This window comes from Glycine max, chromosome 20 (assembly GCF_000004515.6).
Source record: "Glycine max cultivar Williams 82 chromosome 20, Glycine_max_v4.0, whole genome shotgun sequence".
In the NCBI taxonomy this organism is placed as follows: Eukaryota; Viridiplantae; Streptophyta; class Magnoliopsida; order Fabales; family Fabaceae; genus Glycine; species Glycine max.
In genome coordinates, this window is record NC_038256.2 from 35,459,959 (window position 1) to 35,471,360 (window position 11,402).

An 11,402-nucleotide genomic window follows, 5' to 3' on the forward strand; every position below is an offset into this window, starting at 1 on the left:
TGAGTTTAGATTTTGGGTTGACTTATGAGATTTTCTTTTTGCACCGATCATTTTTCTTCTATATCCAGTAGTGAGAGAAAAATTCCAAAAATATCCTTCCGTAAGGCTCATATAGATTGTGAATCCATAATAACTTTATGGATTGACAATCCATATATGGATTGCAAATCCAGAATGGCCTTACGAATTTACAATCGTTTTAACCAATTGAGCTAATAGGCCAATTATGTTATAAAATAATTAATGTTATTATATATAACGCTAAAATTTCTAATGTATATTCAACGCATTTACAAGTTTATATAATAAATTCTGTAACAATTAATTTTGATTTAATATTTAATTTTTTTTACATATATAAATTTTTATAAACCTATGATTTTTATTTAAAATTTATATATGTAAAAAAATATATTATTAGATCAAAATTAATTGTAACAAGACCAAAAACAAAAATCTATTTAATGTAATAATTATAAAAAACTATAATTAAATTTATTATATATATATATATATATATATATATATATAAGAAATTTAGGTGATATGGATTTGCAATCCGTATATTTATTAGCATGATAATTTTGAAAATTTCAAAAAAATATTAGATGTAGAAGAAATTTACGCGATGCAAGAAGAAATTAAAGACCTTGACTTATTTGGTGTGGTTACTTATTAAAACGGTGGAAAGAAAAAAAAAGATAAAAGGTTTGAAATGATTGAATGAAAATTTTTACTTTTTTTTCTTATTTTAATTTCATGTATGTTTAGATAATATTAATCTCATGTTAATTAATTACAACATTACATGGAAAATATATGTTTATTTAGACAACAAAATTGACATGATACGATGACCACTATATATGTTTGCGACCTTTTTTCTTTTAACAAAACTTCTCCAACGGCAAGAAATAAGAAATCGCAAATTAATAAATATTTCAAAAACTAAAAGCAGCAATATATTTTTATTTTTGTAAGAAAAAAAACCTAAATTACATGGATAAAATAAATATTTTATCTAAAATCAAAGAATACCCAAATCAACAATCACTTTGTTAGCTTTATACTTGTAAACATTTCTCAATTGGTTTCATCTTTCACGTGAGTGAATAGTGCATTACCTCATGAAATGGATATCCTATAGTTGCATGCATGTGGATAATATATACTATTATAATAATAAAAATAGTATAACATCTTATTTTACTCTCTAAAAGGCAAATTCTTTATCAATTTATTGTGTAACACATGATATCTCATTTTTTTAATCGACAATCCATTTGAATGTGTCACTCTTTGCCATGCAGATCTAAATGCCAAAACTAAGCGTATAACCAACCAGTCAGCGGGGCATGGAAATATTACACATTGAAGAAAGTGCTAGCTGTACGTATTTATTCATACACATCCAACATTGTTTACTAGTATCTATTATTAATTTCAATTCCCCGAAGTTATAGTAAAAGATGTGAAGGGAAAATAAAACAGTGGTCCCAACTACATATATTTTCTATTTTGTTTTTGCATATACATCATCATCAACCACAAAAAATAAAATTGACTAACTTTTATTTGGTTTCCAGCAATCGATGTCGTAGTGGCTGGGGAAATTGATCACTATCTAATTCGAGCCTTACCCTACACCAATTACGTGCCAATAACTTTGTTAGCTTCTTGTTCTAATTTCTGGCCGCGGTTTTGGACCACCGCCATCTCAGTGGCAGCAGTGGTGGCTTCCTCGGCTTGCTCCCGGTACCTCTTGTATATATCCCCTTTGTAAAACTTAATTGTCCTAGCCACCAAAATCAGTGAAATTAAGGCCCCAAAAAAGGTTGCTGCAGTGATAATAATGAAGGACAACTTAAAACAACTGGACCCAATACAAGTCAATTCTTTGGCATCATTTCTTGGTATCCCCGCCACTGCCAATTGCTTCAGAGCTTCTTTGTCATACAAGTGCCCAGTTACCCTCACGTTAAGCACATAAAGCCCAATCGGGCTCGCTGCACCTCCAAAGTTGTACAACGTTGAATAGTACTTGAGCCCGAACAGCTCCGAGATTATGGCGAACACCAAGGGCCATTGCGCGCCGAAGCAGAACCCTATGATCACCGATGCCACGTAGAGTCCGTTGGGCACATCGAAGGCTATCAGAAGGTGACCGGCACAGGATAAGAGGAGGGTTAGCGTGAGCATCAGTGGTCGAGGGAACTTGTACTTTTGTAGAAAGTGTTCAGAAACAAACCCAGAAAAAACCCGTCCCAGATAATTCCAAATGCTCACTAACGACACAAACGTGCTTATGCTAGCCTTGGGGTACCCTAGCGATGTACCAATCTGACCAAGGTTATCAATTGCGGTTAAAGTTCCCCCAACACCACATGTGCCAGCGAAGAATAGCAGTATCATATCTAAGCTGAATAGGGCTTGAAGTATAGTATAGTCCTCACCTCGAGGCGGTGGACTTAACACTTTTTGCCACCATCTAGTTTCTTCAATCTCTGTTGAAATTGGCGTGTTAGAGGTATTACCATTTGCAGACTCTCCTTCAGCTACTATCTTGACCGGGGAGGGGTCAATGAATGCTAGCTTTTGACTCTCTCTGATCTTATATTGTTCAACAAACACAACAGCAAGAGGAAGAAATAGTAAGAAGAGCACAACCCCAGCACTGACACCATACTCACTTTGTGAGAAATGCACTTGCTTCTGAACTATGATCATGACCAAAAGAAACCCAGCAAGGCCAAGTGAGATATACAAAAACTTGTAGAAAACACTTAGCTCATTGGGCTGTCGAACGGGTTTCATGTAGCGAATGGTTCGAAGGAAAAGGAAGGAAATAGCAGCTGGGAGCCACCCTATGAGCAAAATCAAGGACCTTGAATCGTCGTAGTAAAAAGCAAAGTAGAGTTGTGTAATGATGGCTCCACTGAGACCAACGTAGCCTTTGAGGATGCCCAGCACAACCCCACGGCTTTCTGGGAAGTTCTTCACGCAAGTCACAAGGGAACCGGTGTTGGCGAAGGACTGAGAATTCGAGCCTATGCAGATGTAGAGGCACATGTGCCACACGTGCGGCTTGGGTATTTTTTTTGTCACCGCCAGCCATATCATGAAGTAGCCAAAGAAGTTGAGGACGGAACCCATGGCGAGGACCACCCACGGGGGAGTGATCTCGTTGATGAGGCCCGAGAGGACGCCGACATTGCCACCCAAGTCTTTGAAGAAACTAAGGAGGTTTAAGGTGGTTTGGTCGTAGGCCAGGGCGGATTTGATGTCTCCGGAGTAGAGGCTGAACATGTAGGTGGCGCCGGCGGCGGCCATGATTAGAAAGGAGGCGAACACCACGAACCACCTTCCGGTGATGACTTGGACCATGAGCCCATTCGTGTCCACCATGCTTCCGATGGCAGCGGCCATGCTAATTTGTCAGCAACGGAGTTATTGTTGCAGGTTTTGAAGATGTGAGAGCAAATCCTCGTCAATATATAGATGCCATTCAGAGTAAAGAGAGAAGAAAGAGAGGGATAGGTTGGATTCATTTTTCTTGAATAAAAATTAGCAATAATAAAAAATAATATTTTTTAATAATTATATATATAAGTAATAATAATAAATTAATTACTCATAATTTTATATATTTTAATATTTCTTTTTTTTTTATATTATAAGTCTCATTATATTTTTTGTATTTTCTCTTTTTTACCCTTTCTTTTGAAGTGTTAAATAAATGTATATATAGATGGCCTTATGGGGATATATTCGGGTATCGAGAAGAGAGAGAGAGGATAAACGACAAGACGTATCACGGAGACCTAAGAGTAGCACATGTTAAATTGTTATTGGAAGTGCCGGCAAAGGTTGCATTTGCTTAGGTAATGGTTCATTAAAAAGGAAATAAAAAAATTTACTTCTCGTCATGTCCAAAATATCTTTAGTCGTAAAAAGCAAAACATGGATAATTCATGGACACATGCTGCTAATATCAATGCATATAAATCATGTGAAATTTAATTAACTTAATTTATTAAAATAATAAAAATTGAAACAATTTTTTTTTATCGAAGTGTAATTAATGTTATTGATAAATTTTAGAAGTAAATTTTAATTATTATTTTAAGATTATATTTATAATAATTAATGTTATTGATAAATTTTTATTATTTATTATGTTAGTATTTATCTTTTATGCATAAATAAACCGGTCATGAGATGTATTCCACTTGACTACACGTCAGTCAACGCAACGGGGGACCAACTAATTTCGGCTACCCTTTTAAGTTTTGCAGTGTATCCACAAGTGTATTGAGAATTTGGGATCCACACGGACACGGCTTATAAAAATCATCATAATTTAATTTTGAGAATATAAGTCAATCATAAACTCTGTGTGAAATTGATGATCGAGATGATGATTTAGCACACTGACGTGATTTAAGAAAATAAAAGTGTTCATTAGTTTAATTTGACTCAACTAACTCAGTTACCCAAGCTAAATCAATTAAGTTGATTCAATTTTTTTCTTTGATTAAATTTGACCCAAATCAAACTAATAATTTCGACTTCTATTGATTTAGGTATCAAATTTATGTTTGATAACTTGATGTTTAATATGACTGATAAACGTATGAATCATGCATGTTAAATTTAATATAATAATACAAATATTTAATTGATAAATTCAATAATTAAAAAAACTGTTAAAATATAATTTCATTAAATCTAACTCCTCGTATTATTATTCTTTGTTTGACACCTCGTATCATTTGACACTTCCACGTGATTCTAATTCACACACATATTCCCCGTGACCCTAATTGTTTTTCTGACAGTGTAGATGCACAATGGTTGAGTGTTATGTATGTCTAAGTTGCTTTTTTTTTTTTTAAAGAGCGAATTTGTATTAAAACATATTAAATTCGACCGGCTGCTTAAAAAAAAAAATAAAAATGTTTTTTACAGGTAAATAAAGATGTTAACAAGCAATAATTTTTCATAATAATACAGTATGTTCATTGCTTCAAAAAAATAAAAATACAGTATGTTCATGAACTCTTGAACGAGTGAGTAATTGCTTTGTAAGAGACAAATATTTATTTTATATAATTAAACTTTATAATAAATAAATATTTTAAATTAATAATTATATTATAAATAAATATTTTAATATACAATTGCGTTTTGAATTTATAGTAAATAATTTAAATTTTGTTAAAAGATAATTTTTAATTTTTGATAATTTCTTTGAAAAATAAAATTTAATTAACTTTAAAAATAGGGATAAAAAATAGTTTATTAAAAGTGTTAAACGGTTATAAAGATCAAATATATAATTAAAGATAAAAGAATGATAATTTTAATTGCATGATATATAAAAAATTGACTGATTGGACTGATAGTGTGTGAAATGTACATTCAACAAAGAGAAAAAAAAATATTAAGAATGATAATTTTAATTGCATGATATATAAACAAGAGAACGAAGAAAGTGAATTAGATATCACATATTTGAAGCGGAAAAGGAGAGTAAGGATGAGACTCAAAAAGCAAATATGGGTTATCACGAGAGAGTAAAAATGATCGAGAAAGAGAAGGAGAATGGGAGAGAATCACAGTAAAATTAGTTAAGAATCGGTCAAACATACTTAAAATTGGGTAGAAAACAATGAAAAAATATTCTATTTGACTTTTCTTATATTTTTTATTATTTCAAAATGAAAGATGAGGAAGATCAATATTCATCATGAAATTTGACACTTGAGAGTTGAAACATCTGAGTAAAGTGGTCCCAAAGTTAGAAAAGAAAAAAAATAAGTTGAAAACTTTGCATTTTTGAACTCAAGTCAAAAGTGAGTGAATCCGTCCCAACTTATTTTTAATCGAGCAGGCCGAAACGGGCCAACCAAACAATATGAGACTGACGGGCCCATTTACCATCCCAAAATATCGGTAAGAAATTTCATCCGATCACACAGATGAAGTAGGAATTAATTGATAATATATTTTATATTTAAATTAAACTAAATCATAAAATATTAGTTTATGTTAATTTGATGTTGTATTTAAATCAAATTAAACTATATTATATCTTTAATTTATATTTCATTTAAATAATTTATTTATCTAAAAATCAAACCTGTACCGCGACGAACACCCTTATTAATTAATATATGATATGATTGCTACGGAACCACCCCTTCTAGGATATTTTTTTTTGTCTGCTTAATTTGTCTTTTTTTTTAATCAAGTCCTGATCATCTGTTTCTGTCACCAACATGGCTTTGACAATTTGGCAGATATCCAAACATACAGATAATTTACAAAGATTTTTTTTTTTTGGTCGACACAATTGTGAAATGTTGACAACTTGTTATGTCACTTTTTTGTTTCTAAAGAGAAGTAATTATATCAATAAAAGAGAATAGTGTGAGAAATAATATGAAAAAGTAGCCTTAAACCATATAAAATATGTTTTTTCATAAAGAGGAAAGTATATTTGCATTTTGCAATATTTTTAACATGTTTTTAGTTATTAGATTTTTTTATATTATAAAAAAGAATTTTATATGAACTTTATTGTTTCTAAATAGGGTCAGTATTGTCTAACAATAAAAATTCTAAAAATAAAATATTAAAGAGAGTCAATGTTATTGAAAATATTAAAATTAAATGACTTAATTAAAGAAAGTTGTTATTGCTATTTTTATTTACTTTATTTTTTAAGAAAAAGAAAGTTGAGAATTCCTTGCTCAAAAATAATATATTCATTTGCATGTTTATCATAAAAAAATTCTCTGTATATTTCAAAACTTGTGAATATATTTTTTAAACCTGAATCTTTTTCGTAAAATACATAAGTTGTATTTTCGTAAAATATTTTTCATTTTATTTTTTAATATTTGTTTGAAAAAAAAAGTATTATTAGTTCACAGTAGTGCAATGCTGTTACTGATAATTGAAATACTATTTGACTCAAGAGTCAAGAGGTAGCCGTAGCCCATTATTAACAAACAATTTTTTTTTTACTTTTTAATTACAAAATAGTCACCTTGTACAAATTGAAAATAAGATGTCAGTTTTGTAATTAAAAAATAAAAACAGAAAACAAAATTACAAGTAAACGGTCCCTTAAGTTTTTCCTCAAAGAATTTGAAATTTATGGTATCAATTTAATCTATTTAGTTAATATACATTCTTTTATAAGACTTAACTAAATTAAAACAGAAAACAAAATTGTAAGTAAACGACCCTTTGTTTTAACTCTTTTAGAGTATATAAAATTAAAATATATCCATTTTTTTTAATGATATCCTAATTCAATTTTATATATGTTTGTCCATCCCCATTACCTTCAGTAAAAAAAAAAAATATAAGTTTTGTTCTAATTGTCTTTTTAAAATAAAATATACCAACTATTAAACAACACCCTCCTGTGCGTGTGGCTTCAATATACATAGTTATCTTAAACACATCAACATTTCATATTAAGCTAGACTAGACTTTCTAGCTAGCTGATCAAAGTCTTCGTCCATTTACAAATCTGAGATTCTATTTACAGACCCTATTCATGCATGATATAAATTAAGAAACATGTAGCAGCAGGCCAGCAGCCAGCCTTAAAGAAGACAAACACTTCTCGTGTTGTGAATTAGGCATTGCCCAACCACTTGCATGTGATAATTAAATTAATGAGCAATCTTGCATAAAACTACATCAACTATTGCAATAACACAGCAACCATGTTTCTATTATTTTATTTTACTCGTTCTAGAATAAACACGAAAAAAGGGGGACGTCGTTTTGTGTGACAAAGAAAATGAAAAGTATACATCACGGCAAAGAAAATGTAACAAAAACATAATGTTACACACTTACTATACATTGTTAATCAATTAATTTCTTGTTTGCACCTTGATCTTCAACAACATCATCCTTTGCCAATAGTCTTACTTCTGAGTTGGCATCACATGTTTGTCATCTTTCTCCACCCTCGCCATTTCAGCTTGGTCTGTTACCGTGGCTGCATCCCGGTATCTCTTGTATATGTCACCTTTGTAAAAGGTTCTTGTCCTAGCCACCAAGATGAGTGAAACAATGACACCAAAGAAAGTTGCAGCTGTGATAATAATAAAGGACAACTTGAAGCAATGGATCCCAATGCAATTCAATTCCTGCCCTTCCTTTCTCTCAAGCCCCAATGCTGCAAGTTGCTTCTTGGCTTCTTTGTCATACAAATGCCCAGTCATCACCACATTAAGCACATATAGCCCTAGTGGACTTGCTGCACTTCCAAAGTTATACAAAGTTGCATAATATTTATGTCCAAAAAGCTCGGATATAATGGCAAAAAGTAAAGGCCACTGTGCGCCAAAACAAAACCCAATAATTACCGAAGCCGCATAAAGACCATTTGGCACGTCAAATGCTATCAGAAGGTGACCAACACATGACAAGAGCATGGTTAGTGTAAGCATGAGAGGACGAGGGAACTTGTACTTTTGTAGATAATGTTCAGAAACAAATCCAGCGAAAACCCTTCCCAGATAATTCCAAATGCTTACTAGGGACACGAAAGTGCTTATGCTTTTCTTTGGGTATCTAAGCGACTTTCCTATCTGACCCAGGTTATCTATTGCGGTCAACGTGCCCCCAATACCACAGATGCTACATATGAATAGTATCAACATGTCGAGGCTGAATAGCGCCTGAAGTATTGTATAGTCCTCACCTCTTTCTGGTGGACTAAACACATTTTCCCACCACTTGGAAGAAACTGAATTTTTGCAACCATTTGTTGCCTCAATCGGTTTCATGACCTTTTCACCCTCATCGGTTACTATTTTCACCGGGGTGGGGTCAACCAAAGCAAGCCTTTTACTCTGCCAGACCTTATATTCTTCTATAGAAACAACAGAAAGTGGGAGGAGGAGCAGAAAGAGCACAATAGCAGCGCTGACACCGAACTCACTCTGAGTGAAGTTGACCCTTTTCTGTATAGTGATCATGAACAAAAGAAACCCAGCAAGGCCAAGAGAGATATAGAGAAACCTGTAGAAAACATTGAGCTCATTATGCTGCCTAACGGGCTTCATGTAGCGAACGGTTCGTAGGGAAGCGAAGGAAATAGCAGCAGGGAGCCAAGCTATGAGCAAAATCAATGCCCTGGTGTCATCATAGTAAATAGCAGAGTAGAGTTGCGTGATGATTGCACCGCTAAGACCGAGGTAACCTTTGAGGATCCCTAACACAACCCCATTTCTTTCTGGGAAGTTCTTGATGCAAGTGACAAGGGAACCAGTGTTGGCAAAAGTCTGAGAGTTAGCGCCTATGCAGATGTAGAGACACATCTGCCACACTTTGGGTTTGGCTATTCTTTGGGTGACGGATAGCCATATCATGAAGTAGCCAAAGAAGTTAAGGACGGCACCAATGGCTAGGACCACCCAGGGTGGAGCCAGCTCGTTGATTAGGCCCGAGATGACCCCAACGTTGGTGCCCAAGTCCTTGAAGAAACTAAGGAGATTCAGAGTGGTTTGGTCGTAGCCAAGGGTGGTTTTGATATCGCTGGAATAGAGACCGAACATGTAGGTGGCTCCAGCGGCTGCCATGATTAGAAAGGAGGCAAAAACCACGAACCACCGCCCTGTGATGACTTGGACAGCCAGACTCTTCATGTCTCGCCATCCATCAACACCCCTGATTGCCATGTTTGTGGATATCAAGCAAGTTCTGCGGGTACAACAAAGGTGCATATGAGTGGAGATTAAATCGGGTATATATAGTGTGTGTCTGAGTATATCAAATTATTTTCTCAACATTTTTTAAGACAATTTCATGGTGGCCAACTAATTTTTGGTTCTTAAATGTTCTGGCTATTGCCCTTCCACGTTACTCTTGTATATAGCAAAATTTGAAATCATTACTAAATAGATCTTATACACAATGACATCAACTGTCAACTGCATATATATAAAAATATATTTTGTTTTATGAGGTGATGCCATTTGGCGGCCTCATATTTATTTTTTTTTCAAAAATATTAAATAATACTATTCAATTCAATTATTCATTCAATCAGTATTATTTTATTATATAAATAAATTATATTTTATTATTCATTCTATTAGAGCTATATTTAACTATTAGTCTATTCAATACAAACAATTCTATTTTAAAAACTTTTAGTCTTAATCAATTATTTTATTCCTCTTTTAACATTTTTTAAAAAATGATTTAATTATTATTTAATAATATATTACGAAAAATGACCAATTAGTTTATTTTTTTTATTTTTAGTATTTTTTTAGTTAACAATATATCTTTTTTAGATAATATATATTAAGTAATATGAGTTTTACAAAGTAAGGATAAACTCATCTTTTAAATCACATAATTAAAAATTATGAAAATGAAATATAAAAAAAAATGTTAATCAGTTTTGCAATAAGGGTAAAATCATATTTTACATCATGTAATCAAAATGATAAGAATGAAATATAAAAAGAAAATATTAAATTCATGAACAAATGTTAAAACAACATTTAAAGTTTCAATAATAATATTCACCCATTTGCAATAAGTTTTTAGTTCAAATCAATTTTTTTCTCATTTATTCAATTAAACAATATTTATATTTTCAATTAACTTATCTGATTAATATTTAAATTTCTTCAATTAAAAATATATAGATTTATTAATATAAAATATAGAAAATATATTAAATATAAAATAAAATTCATAGAGATACATTTTTTTAGGAAGTGCGAAATTTTATAAAAACAATGACTTGATACATGTATATAAAAATACAGTATGCATGCATCATACAAAATTTTTGTGTAATTTTATAATATTTAATATTTTATTGTATATTAATATTGTTAATTATTGTGTGTATATATACTAATATATATTTTTATTAATATTTTTTATTAATTTAAATATAATAGATAAATACATTAAAATTTATAATACTGTCAGCGACAATCATGTTTCTTCTTATTTTATTTTACCTGTTATAGAATAAATGCGGAAAAAATTGCACGTTCCTTACTATAAATGTGATTTTTAGTAACATTTTTTTTTATCTAACACTTAATAAAAATGTCACAAAATTATAAATAAATATTATTAATATATTTTTACAACAAAATTATAAATAAATATTATTAATATATTTTTACAACATTTATTAAATGTTACATATAATTCATATTATTAAAATTTTTGTGATATTTTTAAGCTTTAAAAACATAGACTATGTATAATATTTAATAAAATTAGACAAAAATATATTAGTAATATTTATTTATAATTTCATAATATTTTTTGAATGTGACAAAAACTTTTAACAATATTCTTATTAAGTGTGAGATAAAAAGATGTTAAAAGGGAGA

The 11,402-nt window shown here is 31.1% G+C and overlaps 2 protein-coding genes across 2 annotated transcripts; both read right to left on the reverse strand.

The window, feature by feature from the left end:
- Positions 1-1,417: 1,417 nt before the first annotated feature.
- LOC100808975 (protein NUCLEAR FUSION DEFECTIVE 4) lies at positions 1,418-3,625 on the reverse strand. The gene has a single exon (XM_003555837.5). It carries the CDS (start codon positions 3,424-3,426, stop codon positions 1,651-1,653), a length of 1,776 nt encoding a protein of 591 aa, XP_003555885.1. The 5' UTR covers positions 3,427-3,625; the 3' UTR covers positions 1,418-1,650.
- A 4,107-nt stretch (positions 3,626-7,732) lies between these two features.
- On the reverse strand, positions 7,733-9,852 carry LOC100819121 (uncharacterized). The gene has a single exon (XM_014772381.3). It carries the CDS (start codon positions 9,756-9,758, stop codon positions 7,953-7,955), a length of 1,806 nt encoding a protein of 601 aa, XP_014627867.1. The 5' UTR covers positions 9,759-9,852; the 3' UTR covers positions 7,733-7,952.
- Between the last annotated feature and the right edge of the window lie 1,550 nt (positions 9,853-11,402).